Source organism: Ranitomeya variabilis, chromosome 4, assembly GCF_051348905.1.
Source record: "Ranitomeya variabilis isolate aRanVar5 chromosome 4, aRanVar5.hap1, whole genome shotgun sequence".
Taxonomy (NCBI): domain Eukaryota; kingdom Metazoa; phylum Chordata; class Amphibia; order Anura; family Dendrobatidae; genus Ranitomeya; species Ranitomeya variabilis.
In genome coordinates this window covers 597018725-597043938 of record NC_135235.1, presented here as the reverse complement: position 1 = coordinate 597043938, position 25214 = coordinate 597018725, and the positions used below count along the sequence as shown (strand labels likewise).

Genomic DNA, 25214 nt, shown 5'->3' with positions numbered 1-25214 from the left:
TTTGAGTAAAATGTAAATTGTTCATTTATTCTATAAACTTCTGACAACATGTCTCCGAATTTCCAAGCAATAAATTTAGTATTTATTGTCTGAAAAGGAGAAATGGTCAAAATTAAAAAACAAACAAAAAAAAACAAAACGGTGCTTTCAGACCTCAAATAATGCAAAGAAAACAAGTTCAGAATCATTTAGAAACAACAATACTCAGGAAGAGTTCAGAAATCAATATTTTTTGGAATAACCATAATTTTTAGGCTGTCTGCACACGTTCCGGATTTTTTTGGGGTTTTTTTGCTATAAAAACACGATAAAACCGCGAAAAAAACGCTCACATTAAACATCCTATTAAAAGAATACAATCCGCATTTTGTATGCACATGCTGCGTTTTTTTCTGAGCGGAAACGCATTCTGGAAAAAAATGTACCATGTTCATTAATTTGCGGAATCGCGGGGATTCCGCACACCTAGGAATGCATTGATCTGCTTACTTTCCGCATGGGGCTATACCCACCATGCGGGAAGTAAGCAGATCATGTGCGGTTGGTATTCAGGGTGGAGGAGGGGAGACTCTCCTCCACAGACTGGGCACCATATCACTGTAAAAAAAAAAAAAAAAGAATTAAAATAAAAAATCGTGATATTCTTACCTTCTGATGGCCCCCGGAGTCCTCCCGCCTCTCAGCGTTGCACGTGGCGCCTTCCGTTCCCTGGGATGCTGTGTGCGAAGAACCTGCGATGACGTCGCAGTCACTTGACCGTGACATCACCCCAGGTCCTCCGCACACAGCATCCCTGGGAACGGAAGCCACTGTGTGCACCGCTGAGGAGATTGGGGGCCGTCAGAAGGTGAGAATAACCATTTTTTAAATTTTTTTATTATTTTTAACATTATATCTTTTTACTATTGATGCTGCATAGGCAGCATCAATAGTAAAAAGTTGGTCACACTTGTCAAACACTATGTTTGACAAGTGTGACCAACCTGTCAATCAGTTTTCCAAGCGATACTACAGATCGCTTGGAAAACGCTAGCATTCTGCAAGCTAACTACGCTTGCAAAACGCTAGTGTTTAGCGGGAATATGCATGCCAATTTCACATGCGATATACCCGCGGCAGGAGTTGCGGAATTGCCGCGGAAATTTCAGCGACAATTCTGCAAAGTGGGCACTTAGCCTAAATCGCAGCTTTCATGCGCCTTGGCATGCTTTCCACCAGTCTTTCACACTGCTTCTGGTGCAAAAATGTAAGCAGTTCTTCTTTGTTTGACGGCTTGTGGCTATCCATCATCCTCTTGATTACATTCCAGAGGTTTTCAGTGGGATTTAGGTCTGGAGATTAAGCTGCCCATGCCAGGGATTTGATGTGGTGGTCTCTTAATTTTTGCCAGAGCTGTACATTACATTACTTAAATTACATTACTTATCCTGTACTGATCCTGAGTTACATCCTGTATTATATACTCCAGAGCAGCACTCACTATTCTGCTGGTGGAGTCACTGTGTACATACATTACATTACTTATCCTGTACTGATCCTGAGTTACATCCTGTATTATATCCCAGAGCTGCGCTCACTGGGGACATATTTTACATTCTAGAATATCTGAAATTCCAGCAACTAATATCAGATAAAAAATAACTTACTGAATATTAATTTTCCTCACAAATTTAGGGAATATGTGCTGCAAAATTCCTTTGAACTTGCTCCTGGGTATTCAGCATGTGTAAAGTTAGTGGTGCTCAAACTGCGTGGGGACCACCACATCCACATGTAAGTACAGGGGTGACTTACCGCTGCTGTGGGCAGCCTCTGCGTGCAGGACACCGGCAGCCGCAGTTTCCAGTCTGTCTCACCATCCAGCTGATCAGTGCGCAGAAAGCAAGACCCTGAGGAAACAGGATTTAGACTTTAGTAGGAATTCCTCTTACATCTGTGATGCCTTTTTGCAATAGACCCCGGGGGGGCCACACTACGGCATTGCTAAGAAATTCATTATCGGTTTCTTCTTGGACTTTAGGCAACAGAAAATAAGTGAATATTGATGCATATTCCTCATCTACACCTCAGATAAAGGCTCCACACACGTCAGGAAAATAGCAGTTAAGCCCCCTATACTGATGCTTTGGCCGACATCTAGCTCTCCCGACTCCTCCATATAGAGGGTCTCTCTGCGGAGCGTTCCCGTGTTCTCTATGAGAGCGCCACCGCCAGAATCCTATAGTAGTTGGTCATCTCGGGATCGGCAAAAGAAACTCAGCAGGATGGAACCTGCTTTTCTTTTCTCGTTTAATATCATCTGTCATGAAGAGTCAGGAGACCTCCGTGCATATCAGACTGTGAACCAATCCTGACGGATATAGATGGGGGCTCGGCACCTAACATGTATGGAGACTTTAATGCTAAAGCATCCTTTAAGGGTTCATAAAAAAATAAAATCAGAAAAAAACATTGAAGCAAGTGGACGCCACATTCTATTGCTGCTTGGATGAAAATGGATGCAGAAGTCTTTTCCATAAATATAAGGTAGAAAACTATAAATCCAAGTGACAAAAGTGTCTTTATTACCATAAAAAGGTGAAAGAAGATGTCTGACTCATTTCCTCATGCGTATTAGAGCCACAATTACTGTCCTAATTGGGGGTCTTGTGACCTGAACTGTAAGCATCATAGTCGTGCATTCAGGCCAGGAAATATGTCTGAACTATGCCTGAGAAAACATGGCCACAATATGGTTGTGTAAAGCTTTCCTAAAGCCTCCCATACACTTCGGATTTTGGTAGACCTCATTGACCATCGTTAGGTCCTTTGGGTTCCAGTCATGATGTTGATCATTTTACCAGAAAAAAGCAAAACACTGTTCATGATTAAACCTAAGGGGTGACGTTTCTCTATGTGGAGATATGCAAATTGTCTCTTCAGAGAGGAAGAGGACTAAAGGTACCGTCACATTTAGCGACGCTGCAGCGATCTAGACAACGATGCCGATCGCTGCAGCGTCACTGTGAGGTCGCTGGAGAGCTGTCACACAGACAGCTCTCCAGCGACCAACGATGCCGAAGTCCCCGGGTAACCAGGGTAAACATCGGGTTACTAAGCGCAGGGCCACGCTTAGTAACCCGATGTTTACCCTGGTTACCAGTGTAAATGTAAAAAAAAAACAAACACTATATACTTACATTCCGGTGTCTGTCGGGTCCCCCGGCATTCTGCTTCCCTGCACTGTAAGCGCCGGCCCTAAAGCAGAGCGGTGACGTCACCGCTGTGCCCTGCTTTACGGCCAGCCGGCGCTGACACAGTGCAGGGAAGCAGAACGCCGGGGGACGCGACAGACACCGGAATGTAAGTATGTAGTGTTTGTTTTTTTTACATTTACACTGGTAACCAGGGTAAATATCGGGTTACTAAGCGCGGCCCTGCACTTAGTAACCCAATGTTTACCCTGGTTACCAGTGAAGACATCGCTGAATCGGCGTCACACACTCCGACTCAGCGATGTCTGCGAGAGATTCAGCGACGAAATAAGGTGCTGGCCTTCTAGCTCCGACCAACGATGTCACAGCAGGATCCAGATCGCTGCTGGGTGTCAAACACAACGATATCGCTATCCAGGACGCTGCAACGTCACGGATCGCTAGCGATATCGTTGTTAAGTTGTTCAGTGTGAAGGTACATTCAAACTCTAGAGCCACCTATAATAAGTAGCCACCCTAACAGTCAAGGTCAACCCTCTAACAAGCCTTGTCACATGATTTAGGATAAAAGCCAAAACCAGAATCTCAATTTGCAGACACTATGTTTCGGGGTCCTGCCCTCGTCAGTGCAAAGTGTGAAATCTTGTTTGGCTGGGTGAGAGGCGTCTGACAGGGATCCAAGGCATAACGCTTCTCCTTGCGGAGAGTGACATGTCAATCGTGACATGCCAAGGTTACAGGGTTGATATTGACTTTTAGGATTGCTGCTTCCTAATGGTGGCACAAGAGATCTAGTTCTCTTTCTCTCTGAAGAGACAATTTGCCTATTTCTCAGAGGAGCATTGCAAAGCTTAAAAGTCTCCTCACCTTGGCATGTCAGGCTTGGATCCATGTGGAGAGTGACATGCCTGACATTCTAATGTAAGGAAACTTAAAAGCCATGCAATGCTCCTCTCATTAATTATATATGCAAATTGCCTCGTCAGAAAGGAAGAGGACTTGAACTCTAGGGCTACTTGACGTAAAATTAAATATCAACCCTTTAACAAGCCTTCAATATGACTTAGGATAAAAGAAAAACCAAAACCAAAAATTTTCAGACCTGTTTTTCAGGATTTTGACCCTCCTCAGTGCAAATCATGAGATCAGATTTGGCTGTTTTGAGAGCCCTCTGACCGGGGTCTAAAGGGTATGGGCCTGTCATACAGTCAAATCAAATCTCACGCTTTGCACTGTGGAGGGGCAACACCATGAAACACGTCTTCAAATTTAGATTCTGGTTTGGCTTTTACCCCAAATCATGTGACGATATTGAGCGGATTGATAGGATTGTTACTTCCAATAGGTGGCACTAGAGTTCAAGTGTACTTTCTCTTTGAAGAGGCAATTTGCATACTGAAAACTGTGAGGCTTCACTTAAGGATGCAAGGAGAACAGGAGACGCAGCACAAACACCAACTGCAATAACAATCAGCTAAATATATTAGATTTAAAATTAATAAATAAAATACAAATTGTGAATCCTCGTAAAATAATGGGACACTTACCGTTTTTTTCTGATGTCCTTAGGAATATCATGTCAGCTGGAATTCTCTGATTCTGCAAGATAATTTATGAACATTTTAGATTGTATATACACTTTGCACATTTCTAAAAATAAAAAAAAGCTGAAATTAAATAAGACAGTGCGGCCTTTTTTGACTTTCGACAAAACTGTAGTTTAAAGGGTTTTCCATCAGAGTGAAATTAATTACCTACTCTTAAATTACAGGGGGCCATCATTCTCAGACAGACACCTGGCACGCCCACTGATCAGCTGTTATTAGCTCCAGCATCATTTACCAGCTTCAAATGAATAGGAGCTGAAATGCAGTACCTGAGGCGGCCACTAGGCAAAGTACAGAGCTGCGGTGTCAGACCCCCACCAATCTGATACTGTCAACCTACCCTTAGGATAAGGCATTGATAACATTGTGAAGTAAAAAACAACTAATTGGTTGATACTATATTGAAATAAAATGCAGGAAATTTGTGATCTTTCAGCCGTCTGTAGTAAAGTCGCCCATTAGCGTAAGTAAAATTGTAAACAAGAAAATATAACAATCACTTGTCCAAGTTTTTTGTGTTTTTTTTTAATCGACCTCCGGCTTCATCTCCATCCATGGCGACTTGATAAACGATCTATAGGAGAATCAATCTTGTTCATGCCTAGATAAGGTAACAGCAGAGAAGACCCTGGTGAACCTGATAGTATCAAGCCATCGGGTTGCTGGTCTTCTTCACCTTGTTCCTTCCATTCTTCTGACCATGATGTCCTTCTCCAGTGATTGCTCTCTTCGTATGATGTGTCCAAAACAGGAAAGTCGTACATTGGTGATCCTTTATTCCAGTGTCATGTCTGTCTTGATTTGTTGCAAGATTGACTTTTTTGTTCTTCTTGGCATCCATGGTATTGTTAACGTCCTTCTACAGCACCACATTTCGAAGGTGTCAATTCTTCTTCTGTATTGTTTCTTTATAATCCAGGTTTCGCATCCATATGTCACCACAGAAAAGACTAAACTATGTACGAGCCGTGTCTTCGTCACCAGTGAAATGTTCCTTGATTTGAAGAACTTGTCCAGTGACTTCATGATTTTTTTGCCCCTAGCTTTTCTCCTACTGACTTCCGGTATCATCGCTACATCTTGAGTGATCATTGATCCAAGTAGGTCCTTTACCACTTCCACCTCATCGTCATCCATCTCAAAGTGTCCCAGTCAAACCTGGCAGTAGTAAATATCTGTGTCTTCTTTGTGTTGAGTAGCAGTCCCATGTTTGAGCTTTCCATCTTGACACTCCGTAATAAGTCCTTCATTACATCTATGCTTGTTGCTATCAATGTTGTATCATCTGCATTGTTAATGATTCTTCCATTAATTTTGATTCCTTCTTCTTTTTCAGCCTTCCTGAAAATAGCTTCTACATATACACTGAAGAGAAATGGTGACAGGATGCTATCTTGTCTGACGCCTCGCGCTACTTTGAACCATGCTGTGTCGCTGTGTTCTGTTCAAACTGTTTCTTCTTGGTGAATTTTCCTAATGAATATGATCAGATGGTTCAGCACACCCATAGTCTTCATGGTATTCCAAAATTTCTGGTGCTCAATGCAGTCTAAGGCTTTGCAGTAGTCTATGAAGCAAAAATAGATGATCTTATTGGATGTCTTTGTCCTTTTCCATTATCAATCTAATGCTAGCAATCACATCTCTTGCTCCTCAGACTTTCCTGAATCCTGTTTGTTCCTCTAGCAGCTCTTGGTCAAAGTGAGGCTCTAGACATCCTTGTAGGATCTTCCGTAGTATTTTGCTGGAATAAATGCAACAGTGCGATAGTTTCCACCGTCGGTAGCATCTCCCTTCTCCGGAATAGGAATAAACATCGATCTTATCTAGCCCTCGGGCCATTTACCAGTTGTCCAAATCTGTTGACACAGACGTGTGATGACATCAACTGCTGCTTCAGAAGACTTTATTAGTTCTATTGAAATATTGTCTTGTCCAGGCACTTTGTTGTTCGACAGTGTTATTCGTCTAATAATAATTTACCCTATATAGTTTCCTTCATGTTTTACAGTATAATCAATTCATTTGTGATACATCATAGATATTGGAGAGATGAAAACTGACCTTTTCTACAATAACAAGATCTCCTACTTGTATGCTCGAGCTGCGAACCTTCACAGTGCCTGTAATGAAGAAGAGCAGAAGCCACTTATTATTCCTGATCTATCCTGTGTATCATAGACAAGTCATTCACATCACAGGCAGGAAAAGAAAACTGCACTTTTAGGAGAGGAAAGAAAAATGGTCATAAAGTGAGCTTTTAAAAGAATCTGGCCTTAGGGCACAGAGTGACTGCAGACTTGTGAATTCTCACATACTGTGCTCTGCACACTGAGGATTCCCAGGTATCTGTGTTGGGAGCGAGAGACCATGTGACCACAAATAGGCAATTTGCATACTTTCAGCCACATGCACACCAGACTTGTCCAGGTCTAGTCGGCATGTATGCAAATCACTTATCTGAGGTCATGCACCAGCAACAGAAAATCCTCACACCTTGATCACTGTAGCGTGACTGCAGATTTGTACCCTTAGGCTGGACAACCCTTTAATGACTGTTTTTATAAATGTTATATGGTGTCAGCATATTCCGTTAGACCCGACAATCTATGTCTTTAGAGTGTGGAAGGAAACCAGAAGACCCAAAGAAAATTAACAGGAAAACAGGGAGAATATGAAACCTTCATGTAGATGATTCGTCTGGGCTCCTATACACATTAGATCAGCCAACCATCTAATGAGTACGGGGGCTAGCTCTTCCCGGCAGATGATGTTGGGGGAGAGAAGGATCCAGCACATCGGAGGGACCTGATAAAGGGCTGATGAAAATGGTGCACTTTGGCTTGGAATATTCTTGGCATAAAATATGATTTGTAGATGAAACTAATAAAACTATTAAATATTAAAGCCCCTGTCCAGATTCTACCCACACACTAGGTCAGTGTTGATGCAGAGCTCCTGCAGTTACAATCGGGGACCCTAAAATCTGACCTCTGGTTGTGAGCTTGCTGTAGATCTGGGAGTTGACTTCTTTATCCCGCATTAAACATCGAATCTCTTCCACAGCCTCACGAATGATGGTGACAGCCAGGACGAATCCCTGTAGAGCAGGAGGAGAAGGGAAGTAAAGGTTTGGTGCTGCACAGAAAAAAAGATCAAAACCTATAAAATGCAGAAAATAAGAAAATATCACTGGATGCAATGTTATGTTATGATTCAGCTACCTCTGACTCCAAGAGACAATGGAGCCAAGATGAAGCCACTAATCATTACTGGATCGGAGCTCAAGTAAAACTGAATTTGGCATTGAAAAGTACTTTGTCATTATTTTGTCTTACATAGCACAATCTAGAATCCTTACAATTAGCACTCCAGCCACTGGGGCTTTTTTAGACTTTAATTCCCTGATGTTTTAGGAAATAACACATGAACATAGCCACAATGTTCACCAGACCCTGGCTTTTGAATTAAGGCATCTAATGAGCATGTGCAAACCTGCAATTGTGAAGAGAGGGGGGAACGGATTCATCATTTATTGTGATTGATGGATCCAGTGTGATCAGCTGTACATAGAGGTGTCACCTGTCATTATAATCTTGCCTATAATCTCTGATAAGGAAACTTCTGTAAACTCATCCTGAAATACAGGATCTTAAGGCTGAGTCACACATAACGATATCGCTAACGATATCGTTGCAACGTCACGCTTTTGGTGACGTAGCAATGATCCCGCTAACAATCTCGTTATGTGTGACAGTGACCAACGATCAGACCCCTGCTGGGAGATCGTTGGTCGTTGGGGAATGATCAGGACCATTTTTTGGTCGCTGATCACCCGCTGTCATCGCTGGATCGGCGTGTGCGACGCCGATCCAGCGATGTGTTCACTTATAACCAGGGTAAATATCGGGTTACTAAGCGCAGGGCCGCGCTTAGTAACCCGATATTTATTCTGGTTACCATTGCAAAAGTAAAAAAAAAACAGTACATACTCACATTCTGATGTCTGTCACGTCCCCCGGCGTCCACAGGGTTAAAACTGCTTTCGGCAGGAGCGCTGTTAATGCACGCGCTGCTGCCGAGAGCTTCCCTGCACTGACTGTGTCAGCGCTGGCCGTAAAGCAGAGCACAGCGGTGACGTCACCGCTGTTACTGCCGGCGCTGACACATTCAGTGCAGGGAAGCTCTTACTAAGCGCGGCCAAGCACTAACAGTGACGTGACAGACATCAGAATGTGAGTATGTACTTTTTTTTTAACTTTTACAATGGTAACCAGGGTAAATATCGGGTTACTAAGCGCGGCCCTGCACTTAGTAACCCGATGTTTACCCTGGTTACCCGGGTGCTGCAGGGGGACTTCGGCATCGTTGAAGACAGTTTCAACGATGCCGAAGTCGTTTCCCTGATCGTTGGTCGCTGGAGAGCTGTCTGTGTGACAGCTCCCCAGCGACCACACAACGACTTACCAACGATCACGGCCAGGTCGTATCACTGGTCGTGATCGTTGGTAAGTCGTTTAGTGTAACGGTACCTTTAGAGCCTAAATAATCTCCAGTAGCCAGTGTGAATATTGGAAGAATGCTATTATTATTTTTTAATTAAGAGTGTGTGGGATACTTGTAAAAAAGAAAACTATTTTTAAAACTAAAGGTAATTTTCTGTTGATAGTTTCCCTTTAAATGGTGATGATTGTGCACAGTACATCTACAATCTTGCTGTGTGTCACCAATAATAATCAGCAGAATAGTGAGTGCAGCTCTGGAGTATAATATAGGATGTAACTCAGGATCAGTACAGGATAAGTAATGTAATGTATGTACACAGTGTCTGCACCAGCAGAATAGTGAGTGCAGCTCTGGATTATAATACAGGATGTAACTCAGGATCAGTGCAGGATAAGTAATGTAATGTATGTACACAGTGACTCCACCAGCAGAATAGTGAGTGCAGCTCTAGAGTATAATACAGGATGTAACCCAAGATCAGTACAGGCTAAGTATTTGAGGCAGCACGGTGGCTCAGTGGTTAGCACTGCAGCCTTGCAGTGCTGGAGTTCTGGGTTCAAGCCCCACCCTGGACAACATCTGCAAAGAGTTTGTATGTTCTCCGGGTTCTCCGGTTTCCTCCCACATTCCAAAGACATACTGATAGGGAATTTAGATTGTGAGCCCCATTGAGGACAGCGATGATAATGTGTGCAAAACTGTAAAGTGCTGCGGAATATGTTAGCGCTATATAAAAATAAAGATTATTATTATTATGTACACAGTGACTCCACCAGCAGAAAAGTGAGTGCAGCTCTGGAGTACAGTACAGGATGTAATTCAGGATCAGTACAGGATAAGTAATGTAATGTATGTACACAGTGACTGCACCAGCAGAATAGTGAGTGCAGCTCTGGAGTACAATACAGGATGTAACTCAGGATCAGTACAGGATAAGTAATGTAATGTATGTACACAGTGACTCCACCAGCAGAATAGTGAGTGCAGCTCTGGAGTATAACACAGGATGTAAGGCCGGTTTCACATTTGCGTTGCGGACGGCTGCGGATTTCCTCCGTGAAGCCTTGCCCTCGGCCACACCTCCGCCGCTAGCGCCGCCTGTTGTGAATTTGCTTTTTGCTCCCTCTAGTGGTTACTAGTTTTTTGACTCTGGTTTTTCTGTCATTCCTTTTATCCGCACCTGGGTCGTTAGTTAGGGGTGTTGCTATATAAGCTCCCTGGACCTTCAGTTCAATGCCTGGCAACGTAGTTATCAGAGCTAGTCTGCTGTGCTCTTGTCTACTGATCCTGGTTCCAGTTATATCAGCTAAGTCTGCCTTTTGCTTTTTGCTATTTGTTTTGGTTTTGTATTTTTGTCCAGCTTGTTCCAAATCTATATCCTGACCTTTTCTGGAAGCTCTAGGGGGCTGGTGTTCTCCCCCCGGACCGTTAGACGGTTCGGGGGTTCTTGAATTTCCAGTGTGGATTTTGATAGGGTTTTTGTTGACCATATAAGTTACCTTTCTTTATTCTGCTATCAGTAAGCGGGCCTCTCTGTGCTAAACCTGGTTCATTTCTGTGTTTGTCATTTCCTCTTACCTCACCGTCATTATTTGTGGGGGGCTTCTATCCAGCTTTGGGGTCCCCTACTCTGGAGGCAAGAAAGGTCTTTGTTTTCCTCTACTAGGGGTAGCTAGATTCTCCGGCTGGCGCGTGTCATCTAGAATCAACGTAGGAATGATCCCCGGCTACTTCTAGTGTTGGCGTTAGGAGTAGATATATGGTCAACCCAGTTACCACTGCCCTATGAGCTGGATTTTTGTATTCTGCAGACTTCCACGTTCCTCTGAGACCCTCGCCATTGGGGTCATAACAGTTTGCCAGGCCAGTATTAAATGTTTAATGCATTGCAGAAGAGGGATTATAAGAAAGAAGATTCTGAGTTTTTTTTTTTCTTCTTCCCCTTTACCTCAGAGTGGCTATGCTTGCTGCAGACATGAATGTCCAGACCTTGATTACAAGTGTGGACCAGCTGGCTACTCGTGTGCAGGGCATACAAGACTATGTTATCAGAAATCCTAGGTCAGAACCTAAAATACCGATTCCTGAACTGTTTTCCGGAGACAGGTTTAAGTTTAGGAATTTCGTGAATAATTGTAAATTGTTTTTGTCCCTGAGACCCTGTTCATCTGGAGATTCTGCTCAGCAAGTAAAAATTGTTATTTCGTTCTTACGGGGCGACCCTCAGGATTGGGCTTTTTCGCTGGCGCCAGGAGATCCGGCATTGGCTGATCTTGATGCGTTTTTTCTGGCGCTCGGTTTACTTTATGAGGAACCCAATCTTGAGATTCAGGCAGAAAAGGCCTTGCTGGCTATGTCTCAGGGGCAGGACGAGGCTGAAGTGTATTGCCAAAAATTTCGGAAATAGTCCGTGCTGACACATTGGAACGAGTGTGCACTGGCCGCTAATTTTAGAAATGGCCTTTCTGAAGCCATTAAGAATGTTATGGTGGGTTTTCCCATTCCCACAGGTCTGAATGATACTATGGCACTGGCTATTCAAATTGACCGGCGGTTGCGGGAGCGCAAAACCGCAAATTCCCTCATGGTGTTGTCTGAACAGACACCTAATTCGGTGCAATGTGATAGAAAAACCGCAAATTCCCTCATGGTGTTGTCTGAACAGACACCTGATTTAATGCAATGTGATAGAATCCTGACTAGAAATGAGCGGAAAATTCATAGACGCCGGAATGGCTTGTGCTACTACTGTGGTGATTCTACACATGTTATCTCAGCATGCTCTAAACGTATAGCTAAGGTTGTTAGTCCTGTCACCGTTGGTAATTTGCAACCTAAATTTATTCTGTCTGTAACTTTGATTTGCTCACTGTCATCTTATCCTGTCATGGCGTTTGTAGATTCAGGTGCTGCCCTGAGTCTCATGGATCTCTCATTTGCTAAGCGCTGTGGTTTTACTCTTGAACCATTAGAAAATCCTATTCCTCTTAGGGGTATTGATGCTACACCATTGGCAGCAAATAAACCGCAGTATTGGACACAGGTTACCATGTGCATGACTCCTGAACACCGCGAGGTGATACGTTTCCTGGTTTTACATAAAATGCATGATTTGGTTGTTTTAGGGCTGCCATGGTTACAGACCCATAATCCAGTCTTGGACTGGAAGGCTATGTCAGTCTCAAGTTGGGGCTGTCGTGGTATTCATGGGGATTCCCTGCCTGTGTCTATTGCTTCTTCTACGCCTTCGGAAGTTCCGGAGTATTTGTCTGATTATCAGGATGTCTTCAGTGAGTCTGAGTCCAGTGCACTGCCTCCTCATAGGGACTGTGACTGTGCTATAGATTTGATCCCAGGCAGTAAATTTCCTAAGGGAAGACTGTTTAATCTGTCGGTACCTGAACATACCGCTATGCGTTCATATATCAAGGAGTCTCTGGAGAAAGGACATATTCGTCCGTCTTCTTCCCCTCTTGGTGCGGGATTCTTTTTTGTGGCTAAAAAGGACGGATCTTTGAGACCTTGTATTGATTATCGGCTTTTAAATAAGATCACTGTCAAATTTCAGTATCCTTTACTGCTGTTGTCTGACTTGTTTGCCCGGATTAAGGGCGCCAAGTGGTTCACCAAGATAGACCTTCGTGGTGCGTACAACCTTGTGCGCATTAAGCAAGGTGATGAATGGAAAACCGCATTCAATACGCCCGAAGGTCATTTTGAGTACTTGGTGATGCCTTTTGGGCTCTCCAATGCGCCTTCAGTTTTTCAGTCCTTTATGCATGACATTTTCCGGAAGTATCTGGATAAATTTTTGATTGTTTATCTGGATGATATTTTGGTTTTTTCTGATAATTGGGATTCGCATGTGGAGCAGGTCAGGTTGGTCTTTAAAATTTTGCGTGAAAATTCTTTGTTTGTCAAGGGCTCAAAGTGTCTCTTTGGTGTACAGAAGGTTCCCTTTTTGGGGTTCATTTTTTCCCCTTCTGCTGTGGAGATGGACCCAGTCAAGGTCCGAGCTATTCTTGATTGGACTCAGCCCTCGTCAGTTAAGAGTCTTCAGAAGTTCTTGGGCTTCGCTAACTTCTACCGTCGTTTTATCGCTAATTTTTCTAGCATTGTGAAACCTTTGACGGATATGACCAAGAAGGGCTCTGATGTAGCTAACTGGGCTCCTGCTGCCGTGGAGGCTTTCCAGGAGTTGAAACGCCGGTTTACTTCGGCGCCTGTTTTGTGCCAGCCTGACGTCTCACTTCCCTTTCAGGTTGAGGTGGATGCTTCGGAGATTGGGGCAGGGGCCGTTTTGTCGCAGAGAGGCCCTGGTTGCTCTGTTATGAAGCCTTGTGCCTTTTTCTCTAGGAAGTTTTCGCCTGCCGAGCGAAATTATGATGTGGGCAATCGGGAGTTGTTGGCCATGAAATGGGCATTTGAGGAGTGGCGTCATTGGCTCGAGGGTGCTAAGCATCGTGTGGTGGTCTTGACTGATCACAAAAATCTGATGTATCTCGAGTCTGCTAAACGCCTTAATCCAAGACAGGCCCGCTGGTCATTGTTTTTCTCCCGCTTTGATTTTGTGGTCTCGTATTTACCAGGTTCAAAGAATGTGAAGGCCGATGCTCTTTCTAGGAGCTTTGTGCCTGATGCTCCTGGAGTCGCTGATCCTGTTGGTATTCTTAAAGATGGAGTTATCTTGTCAGCTATTTCTCCGGATCTGCGACGTGTGTTGCAGAGATTTCAGGCTGATAGGCCTGAGTCTTGTCCACCTGACAGACTGTTTGTCCCGGATAAGTGGACCAGCAGAGTCATTTCCGAGGTTCATTCCTCGGTGTTGGCAGGTCACCCGGGAATTTTTGGCACCAGAGATCTGGTGGCCAGGTCCTTTTGGTGGCCTTCCTTGTCAAGGGATGTGCGGTCATTTGTGCAGTCCTGTGGGACTTGTGCTCGAGCTAAGCCTTGCTGTTCTCGTGCCAGCGGTTTGCTCTTGCCCTTGCCTGTCCCGAAGAGACCTTGGACACATATCTCCATGGATTTCATTTCTGATCTTCCGCTATCTCAGGGCATGTCCGTTATCTGGGTGATATGTGATCGCTTCTCCAAGATGGTCCATTTGGTTCCTTTGCCTAAGCTGCCTTCCTCTTCCGATCTGGTTCCTGTGTTTTTCCAGAACGTGGTTCGTTTGCACGGCATCCCTGAGAATATTGTGTCTGACAGAGGATCCCAGTTCGTTTCCAGGTTCTGGCGATCCTTTTGTAGTAGGATGGGCATTGATTTGTCGTTTTCGTCTGCTTTCCATCCTCAGACTAATGGTCAGACGGAGCGAACCAATCAGACCTTGGAGGCTTATTTGAGGTGTTTTGTCTCTGCTGATCAGGACGATTGGGTGACATTCTTGCCGTTGGCTGAGTTTGCCCTTAATAATCGGGCTAGTTCCGCCACCTTGGTTTCGCCTTTTTTCTGCAACTCTGGTTTCCATCCTCGCTTTTCTTCGGGTCATGTGGAGCCTTCTGACTGTCCTGGGGTGGATTCTGTGGTGGATAGGTTGCAGCAGATCTGGAATCATGTGGTGGACAACTTGAAGTTGTCACAGGAGAAGGCTCAGCGCTTTGCCAACCGCCGCCGCGGTGTGGGTCCCCGACTACGCGTTGGGGATTTGGTATGGCTTTCTTCCCGCTTTGTTCCTATGAAGGTCTCCTCTCCCAAATTTAAACCTCGTTTTATTGGGCCTTACAAGATATTGGAAATCCTTAATCCTGTATCTTTTCGTCTGGATCTTCCTGTGTCGTTTGCTATTCACAATGTATTTCATAGGTCCTTGTTGCGGCGGTACATTGTGCCTGTAGTTCCTTCTGCTGAGCCTCCTGCTCCGGTGTTGGTTGAGGGCGAGTTGGAGTACGTGGTGGAGAAGATCTTGGATTCTCGCCTCTCCAGGCGGAGGCTTCAGTACCTGGTCAAGTGGAAGGGCTATGGTCAGGAGGATAATTCCTGGGTGGTCGCCTCTGATGTTCATGCGGCCGATTTAGTTCGTGCCTTTCATGCCGCTCATCCTGATCGCCCTGGTGGTCGTGGTGAGGGTTCGGTGACCCCTCACTAAGGGGGGGGTACTGTTGTGAATTTGCTTTTTGCTCCCTCTAGTGGTTACTAGTTTTTTGACTCTGGTTTTTCTGTCATTCCTTTTATCCGCACCTGGGTCGTTAGTTAGGGGTGTTGCTATATAAGCTCCCTGGACCTTCAGTTCAATGCCTGGCAACGTAGTTATCAGAGCTAGTCTGCTGTGCTCTTGTCTACTGATCCTGGTTCCAGTTATATCAGCTAAGTCTGCCTTTTGCTTTTTGCTATTTGTTTTGGTTTTGTATTTTTGTCCAGCTTGTTCCAAATCTATATCCTGACCTTTTCTGGAAGCTCTAGGGGGCTGGTGTTCTCCCCCCGGACCGTTAGACGGTTCGGGGGTTCTTGAATTTCCAGTGTGGATTTTGATAGGGTTTTTGTTGACCATATAAGTTACCTTTCTTTATTCTGCTATCAGTAAGTGGGCCTCTCTGTGCTAAACCTGGTTCATTTCTGTGTTTGTCATTTCCTCTTACCTCACCGTCATTATTTGTGGGGGGCTTCTATCCAGCTTTGGGGTCCCCTTCTCTGGAGGCAAGAAAGGTCTTTGTTTTCCTCTACTAGGGGTAGCTAGATTCTCCGGCTGGCGCGTGTCATCTAGAATCAACGTAGGAATGATCCCCGGCTACTTCTAGTGTTGGCGTTAGGAGTAGATATATGGTCAACCCAGTTACCACTGCCCTATGAGCTGGATTTTTGTATTCTGCAGACTTCCACGTTCCTCTGAGACCCTCGCCATTGGGGTCATAACAGCCGCCTACTTCAGCATGCGGCCTGCGTACCTATCTTTAACATTAGGTACGCAGGTCGTGCTGCTCTATGCGGATCGTCAAAACGACGCATGCGGAGAAAAAAAAAAAAATTGCTACAAGCTGCGTTCTACGCTGGTCGCCGCATCGTCAAAACGACACATGCGGAAGCATCCGCATACAGCGGCATGACCTGCGTACCTAATGTTAAAGATAGGTACACAGGCCGCATGCAGAAGTAGGTGGAGCTAGCGGCGGAGGTGCGGCCGAGGGCGGGGCTTCACGGAGGAAGTCCGCAGCCCTCCGCAGCTCCTCAAAACGCTAGTGTGAAACTAGCTTAACTCAGGATCAGTACAGGATAAGTAATGTAATGTATGTACACAGTGACTTCACCAGCAGAATAATGAGTGCAGCTCTGGAGTATAATACAGGATGTAACCCAGGATCAGTACAGGATCAGTAATGTAATGTATGTACACAGTGACTCCACCAGCAGAATAGTGAGTGCAGCTCTGGAGTATAATACAGGATGTAACCCAGGATCAGTACAGGATCAGTAATGTAATGTATGTACACAGTGACTCCACCAGCAGAATAGTGAGTGCAGCTCTGGAGTATAATACAGGATGTAACCCAGGATCAGTACAGGATCAGTAATGTAATGTATGTACACAGTGACTCCACCAGCAGAATAGTGAGTGCAGCTCACAAGTACAACAAGGTTCACATTCAGTAAAAGATAAAGTTTGAATGCACATATCTAAATATAAACTGTAAAATTATGTTCAAAGGGGAATGACGATACTTAAAAGCAAAAATACTGTAAAATCATCCACGTACCAGAGGAACCCAGAAAGTATACAGGGGCCCCAGCCGCATCTCAGGCACAAATTGTGAACAGGCCAGCAGCAGGAAATATAAGTTGAAGAAGTATTTGAACTGGTTAAAAAGGATCTAAAACAGAGTGAAAGAAAGTAGAGTCATACAAAAGTCAATTGTGCTAGTTCTGAAAGAGCGTGACAAGTTATTTTCACACATTTTGGTATCCATTAGTGTTAACCCTTCAATCCTGGGATCCATTTCTGAATACCTTTAATCCAAGTTACTGGTATAGTTGGCAGAGCAGAATTAAACCCTGAAACTCCTCTTACGCATCTGACGTCCAAACATACAAGAGCGCCAAGTACATTTTTCTGGTATGTTTGTCGGTCACACATTTTTTTTTTTATTTTAAAAAAATGGCCACATAAAAATGTACTGCAAAAGTAACGTCCTAGTTTTAATTTTTGCCTCTGCTGCGGAGTTTGGCCATCCATCTGTCGGACGGTTTCCATATCCTGTCCCTGTCCAGATTTATAAATGGCTTTTTCTTAACCAACTGAACATACAACAGTTAAGAGTGTAAAAAATGGTCAATTGTACTAACAGCTGTCAACATCCCCCTTTGCCCCCCAGCAAGGTGTTAATTACGGCCACTTTGCCCCCAGGAGACGGCTCGGCTTCTGGCCATGATTGGGTAAACAGCAGGACGCTATTTACATGGAGCAAACTCCAATATGTTTTTCTTTTAAATAAAGCGGCCGAAGTATCTTCAGAGAAAGCAATGCAAGAAAGTGTCAGCGCTCAGCCAGCTACTTGTAGACCTACAGGTCTGAAGATAATATATATATACACTTCTGTGGCCGCAGATGGGCTCCGCACCCCCTCAGGGGGTCATTATATCACACCAGACCCTGCTGTGAGGTCAGAGTTCAGCTCTGAAAGAAGTGGGGTCTGTACTTACTGTTAAACATTTCATTTGTCACAATGTCTCAATGTTAAAGAAAAAGCAACGGCAAATATAATAATAAATCAGGATAAATCCTTGAAGGTAAAATGGGGAAAAAAAAAGGGGAATGTCTCATCAGGTTCCACCGAGGGATAAGAAAGCATAAAGGGAAGGGGAACATGACCAATCACAATGCAGGATCCGGTCCGTCGCAGAAGAGTTAATATCGATCTACCGAACCAAACATTCAGAAAAGAACTTTACACATTTACATCATGTTTTATATTATTTTCTTCCAAACCCTTGTTTGAAACATCAATGGTCCCCGCTATGAAAATGTTGCTGCCTGTGCCCATTTTAGATTAAGGGGTCTCAGTCCATATTCCCATGTTTTATCTGCATCAATATACACAAGACCAATCTACTCTGATTTTGTTGTTTTTTTTTGCTCTTTCTCCTTTTGTTATGCTTTTTTTGGTGTGGATTTGTTGCAGCTTTTTTACGCATTTTTTTTCACCAAGCACTATATCAGGCTCCCCATAGAAATCCATCAGGAAAAAAACGCACACATCTTTAAAGGAGATATGCCAATATGTATGTATGTATTTAATCTGAGAGCAGCATGATGTAGAGACCCTGATTCCAGTGATGTCACCTGCTGGGCTGCGTACTGTCATTTTAATATAATCACAGTTTTCTCTGCAGTGCTCAAAATGCTAAGCCCTATATAATCCCGCTCCCATCACTGATTTGCAGCTTACTGTGTATAGGCAGAAAATTGCTAATCAGCGATGGGGGCAGAGTTACACACACCAGTTGACCAGAAGGCAAGACACACCTAGTCTTGTAGTGATAATCTCCTGCTGATTACACACTGATTGTATTGCAGCAACACCACACAGCCTAGTAAATGACACATCGCTGGAATCAGGGTCTCTGTCCCTACATTATTCTGCTCTCGGATTACATAGCAAAAACCTGGTGACAGATTACCTTTAAACGCGCAGCGGGCATGTGTTTTCTATTAAATCACATCTACTTTGCGTAAACGGTTAAACTCAAGTGTATTTTTGCACACAAAAAAAGCAGCCGAAAAAAAAAAACAATATGCAGCAATGCTGCATGCATGGGCTTGAAGGGGTTATTCCAATCTCAAACAATTTGGGCTTTTATAGCTCACCCACAAGTGAGATGGGGGGGTGACATCCTGCAGGATCTATATTTTAATATAGGTGCAGGTCCACATGTATATTTATGGTATATCCTGTGGATTTACCTTACATGTCTGAAAAAAAAACCCTTTAAGTAATGTTGCCTGCCTCATTCATTGTGAGCTCTGTGTGGCTTCAGGCCTGGAGGCTGCAGAAATCCTAATTGTTAAACTTAATTGCTAAAAGGGAAACACCCAGCAGTAATGGCTCCGGCCTGGCATATAGCGCACTAGGCGTAACAGCTTCTGCGCGAGAAGAAGTCTTACCCCTGGGAGAAAGGTGAAGAAGTTGTATTTCTGATTGTTGATGACGTTCCGTGGATATCTTTGTTCTCTTTTTTCGGGGTGTCCGAGCCAGACAGTTCTTGGCCTCAGTTCCCGACGGCCGCAGCACCCCAAACAATCGCAGCACCTTTAAAAAAAGGAACAGGAAGCAATACTTAATAGTGTAATGATATAATGTATTATGAGATGCGCCTGCAGCGATTCTTCAGAGATTACGTTTCTTAATTCCAGGCCAATTACAGAGAAGATGCAATTAGTTAGAGGACATTTAGCGCTAATTGCAGAGTATATACAAGATGGGCTTTTCCATCCTTAATTTGGTGAGTACTTTACTTCAAGGTCTAGAGTGATAGGTCACGTGTTGGATCGACTGGATTTTGGCCAGAATGGTCATTGGCTCCAGCGAACAGGTGCAATATTGTAAAAAAAAGGAAAACCCTGTGGCAAATTTATCAAAACTGACTGATTCTTAGACAATGGAAACTTAGACTAGACGGTTATAAAATGCCCCAAATTAATCAATATGGTTCATGCCGTTTATTAGACCTCATTTTTAGTCTGTTTACAGCACTTAGTTGTTGGCTTAGTTTTCTGCCAAAAATATGTGCCCCAATTTGGACAGCTTTTCTTGAACAGTGTGTTGCACGATAAGCCCCAACCCCTAGTCTAAAGGTACCGTCACATTAAGCGACGCTGCAGCGATATCGACAATGATGCCGATCGCTGCAGCGTCGCTGTGTGGTCGCTGGGGAGCTGTCACACAGACGGCTCTCCAGCGACCAACTATGCGAAGTCCCCTGGTAACCAGGGTAAACATCGGGTTACTAAGCGCAGGGCCGTGCTTAGTAACCCGATGTTTACCCTGGTTACCAGTGTAAATGTAAAAAAAAAAAAAAAAACACTACATACTTACATTCCGGTGCCTGTCGCGTCCCTCGCCTTCAGCTTCCCTGCACTGTGTAAGCGCCGGCCCTAAAGCACAGCGGTGACGTCACCGCTGTGCTCTGCTTTACGGCCGGCACTGACACATTCAGTGCAGGAAGCTCTGAGCAGCAGCGCGGACGCCGGGGGACGTGACAGACATCAGAGGGTGAGTATGTAGTGTTTTTTTTTTACTTTTACAATGGTAACCAGGGTAAATATCGGGTTACTAAGCGCGGCCCTGCGCTTAGTAACCCGATATTTACCCTGGTTACCACTGTAAAACATTGCTGGCATCGTTGCTTTTGATGTCAAACATGACGATACACGCCGATCTGACGACCAAATAAAGTTCTGGACTTCTAGCTCCGACCAACGAGATCAAGCAGGATCCAGATCACTGCTGCGTGTCAAACACAACGATATCGCTATCCAGGACGCTGCAACGTCACGGATCGTTGTCGTTCTCATTGCAAAGTCATTTAGTGTGAAGGTACCTTAAGAACGGGGAACCTTTGGTCCTTGATCAGACCCCTGGTGGACCCTAAGCCCTTTAAACTTTCTATTGAGTGCGCGCAAATGCACATAGAGCCGACTACTGACCACAGTTTTGATGCAGACAATGCTGGATTTCGTTCTATGTGGGCAGAGTAGAAAGATTTGGTTCTCAATAGCAAACATTGATGTTATTGAAACTATAGCACACAGCCCAATATGTGATGAATCTGAAATCAGGATTAGTGATGAGCGAATATACTCGTTACTCGAGATTTCCCGAGCACGCTCGGGGGTCCTCCGAGTATTTTTTAGTGCTCGGAGATTTAGTTTTTCTTGCCGCAGCTGAATGATTTACAGCTATTAGCCAGCTTGATTACATGTGGGGATTCCCTAGCAACCAGGCAACACCCACATGTACTTATGCTGGCTAACAGATGTAAATCATTCAGCTGCGGCAAGAAAAACAAAATCTCCGAGCACTAAAAAATACTCAGAGGACACCCGAGCGTGCTCGGGAAATCTCGAGTAACGAGTATATTCGCTCATCACTCAGGATCATCATCAACATCATTCTGCTCTTGGATTACATAAAGGGAATCTGTCAGCAGTTTTTTTTGTTAAGTCGTACTTTCCCACTTTGCATTGCATTGAGTGCTTTCAAATCCGCTCCACCCGTCAATTTATGCTTCTCGTAGTCTCTGCTGAGTGTGCACATTCCCTAATACAGCGTCCAAAAGGATTCTGCCTTCTGTAAATACAATCAGCCTAAACATGTTAATTTCAAGAAAAATTGACAAAAATTAGTCCGTGCGGTCTTCTCCTTCAGCCTCAGACTTATGAATATCGGTAACTTATTTTTATAAACCCATGCTATCCAACAGGTGCAAGCAAACTTGGACCCCCCCCCGAGACCCTACGGATGCCCGACTAAAGTATTTTCGTCTACATTCTTGAGATTTCTGACAGACGAGCCCCGAAGGTTGACGCATAGGGTTTTGCACACTCGTTTTAATTTTTTAGTAACCGGACAATCAGAACTTTCTCTGGCTTTGTAATGTAAATAACATTTCTTGCCGGCAGAAGTGAGCCGCCTGGAGCAACATGGTCAGTGCCTGTCGGAAAGAGTCCTGGGATGTTGATTCAGTGAGCTGGCAGTCCCAGCCCAACAACTGGAACAACACACGTCATTCATCAGCTTTGTTCAAGTGAGGGCACCTTCATCCGACATTGAGACGCTTTGTTCCAGGATCAACTGGAGCCGTAAAATGTTTTTTTTGCACTAAGGACTATTTCTCCTTAGAAATAACAGAATAAGAATTACTATCTAGTAAAAACCTCAGCCATCTCTCGTTTCTGTAAAACCTGGGTGACAACTACTACTAGGGACATTAATATTCACGTAGAGGTTGCCAGTGAGCTCTCTGACCAAACCGCATAGTCGCCGCCCGGTTATGTAAATGCATATAACCCCTCGCATGTGTAGTAATGTATGACGACACATGGTAACGCTGATATAAAGACTTGCGAGGACCAAAGTATAGCTTTTTTTTTATTTATATAATATCATAGAGCACTGGTGATTTTTTCGGGGGTCCTGGGTTCAATCCCACCAAGGACACCATCTGCACCGAGTTTGTATGTTCTCCCCGTGTTTACATGGGTTTCCTCTGGGTTCTCCGGTTTCTTCCCAAGCTACAAAGACATACTGATAGGCAATTTAAAATTGTGAGCCCCGATGGGGACAGAGATGATGATGTCTGTAAAAGGCTGTGGAATATGATGGCGCTATATAAGCAAAGCATAGTGGAAAAAAATCATAACAGGTTATGCAGGGCATGTATTTTGGATCCATACCATCCATGGCATATAGAAGCAGCCCACTGGGAGACCATGGTGCCGAGTGGCACTGTCCCTGTCGTCGCAATTTCAACAGAAACTATGCCAGTAGGATACAGAATTAGTGGACACGAAAACCTCAAAGGTACCATACACATAAAATATATGGCCATAAATGTTAACCTAAGGGTGGAGAAAAGGACCAGAGGGAAAAGACCGGACACACCACAAGGGACGGGAAAACAATGCAGAGATTATAATCAGCAGCAACACAATAAAGTATAAAGTGTGAAGTGCCTATATGCAAAGTTGCAAACATATAACCTGATAATATCAGTATATATACATAAAATTTTTAATTAGAAGCTGAATACGTACCATAAATCAAATGTAAAGTGCTGCACAGATGGATGAATATGATAAGTATATGCAGGTTAAGTGATGGATACCTGCAGGTATATGGAGGAAAAAAAGAGACATGGAAAAAAGGAAATGGAAGGTGAAGAGGCAAAGTGCCCGTGCTGTAAGTGGAGTGATCAATTGTCTATGCAGGGTCACTCATATGATGGGTGTATGTATGTATATATATATATATATATATATATATATATATATATATATATATATATATATATATATATATATATATATATATATATACACACACACACATATATACAGTTATATGAAAAAGTTTGGGCACCCATATTAATCTTAAGCTTAATGTTTTATAAAAATTGTTTTTTTTGTAACAGCTATTTCAGTGTCATATATCTAATAACTGTTGGACACAGTAATGTTTCTGCCTTGAAATGAGGTTTATTGTACTAACAGAAAATGTGCAATCTGCATTCAAACAAAATTTGACAGGTGCATAAGTATGGGCACCCTTATCATTTTCTTGTTTTAAATACTCCTACCTACTTTTTACTGACTTACTAAAGCACTTTTTTTGTTTTGTAACCTCATTGAGCTTTGAACTTCATAGCCAGGTGTCATGATCTCTGCAGGCAGAGATCATAGCAAGCCTATAGAGGGACAAGCTCTCGGAAGATGGAACTATACTGACCATGAACTAAGCCTGCCGCGCAACTAGAAATAGCCAGGTAGCATTTCCTATTTATCGCTAGATGCCCAGCTCTGGCCTAAGACCTAAATAGCTAGCAGAGGGAAATATAAGACCTGGCTCACCTCTAGAGAAATATTCCAAAGAAGACAGTAGCCCCCCACATATAATGACGGTGAGTTCAGATGAAACAACAAACGCAGCAGGAAAATAGTCTTAGCAAATTTGAGGTCCGCTTACTAGATAGCAGAAGACAGATAGTATACTTTCATGGTCAGCAGAAAAACACTAACAAAACACCATCCAGAGATTACCTTAAACTCTGGCATTAACTCATAACGCCAGAGTAGCAATCCCTGATCAACGAGAGCTTTCCAGACACAGTAACAAAACTTCAGCTGTGAACTGGAACAAATAGGCAAAACAAAACATGGACAAAAGTCCAACTTATCTAGTAGTTGTCTAGAAGCAGGAACAAGCACTGAGAGGCATCAGATAACATTGTTGACCGGCAAGAAACCACCAGAGAAATGAGCTTAAATAGCGACACCCACTACTGATGGAATCAGGTGAAACAGGAAAGAGGATGACAAGTCCAATTCCACAAGCGGCCACCGGGGGAGCCCAGAATCCAAATTCACAACAGTACCCCCCCCTCAAGGAGGGGGCACCGAACCCTCACCAGATCCACCAGGGCGACCAGGATGAGCCCTATGGAAGGCACGAACAAGATCAGAAGCATGAACATCAGATGCATTGACCCAAGAATTATCCTCCTGGCCGTAACCCTTCCAGTTGACCAGATACTGGAGTTTCCGTCTGGAAACACGAGAGTCCAAAATTTTCTCCACAACGTACTCCAACTCACCCTCAACCAACACCGGAGCAGGAGGCTCAACTGAAGGTACAACAGGTACCTCATACCTGCGCAATAACGACCGATGAAAAACGTTATGAATGGAAAAGGACGCAGGGAGGTCCAAACGGAAAGAAACAGGATTAAGAATCTCCAATATTCTATAAGGGCCGATGAACCGAGGTTTAAACTTAGGAGAAGAGACCCTCATAGGGACAAAACGAGAAGACAACCACACTAAATCTCCAACACAAAGCCGAGAACCAACACGACGATGACGGTTGGCAAAACGCTGAGTCTTCTCCTGGGACAACTTCAAATTGTCCATAACCTGCCCCCAGATGTGATGCAATCTCTCCACCACCGCATCCACTCCAGGACAATCCGAGGATTCCACCTGACCGGAGGAAAATCGAGGGTGAAACCCCGAATTACAGAAAAACGGGGACACCAAGGTGGAAGAACTGGCCCGATTATTGAGGGCGAACTCTGCCAATGGCAAAAAAGCAACCCAATCATCCTGGTCAGCAGAGACAAAACACCTCAGATATGTCTCAAGGGTCTGATTAGTCCGCTCGGTCTGGCCATTAGTCTGAGGGTGAAAAGCAGATGAAAA

At 44.0% G+C, this 25214-nt stretch overlaps 1 protein-coding gene across 1 annotated transcript in view; it reads right to left on the bottom strand.

Annotated features, from left to right (window-relative positions):
• Window positions 1-25214, bottom strand: part of ATP9A (ATPase phospholipid transporting 9A (putative)) — a 125527-nt gene that overhangs the window by 75811 nt on the left and 24502 nt on the right. Inside the window, exons 2-7 of the mRNA XM_077253214.1 lie at window positions 19404-19548; window positions 16999-17112; window positions 7793-7901; window positions 6866-6924; window positions 4742-4793; window positions 1795-1889 (exon numbers count right to left, since the gene is read on the bottom strand). Of these exons, the coding sequence (XP_077109329.1) occupies window positions 1795-1889; window positions 4742-4793; window positions 6866-6924; window positions 7793-7901; window positions 16999-17112; window positions 19404-19548 (574 nt within the window). The remainder of the gene's footprint in view (window positions 1-1794; window positions 1890-4741; window positions 4794-6865; window positions 6925-7792; window positions 7902-16998; window positions 17113-19403; window positions 19549-25214) is intronic.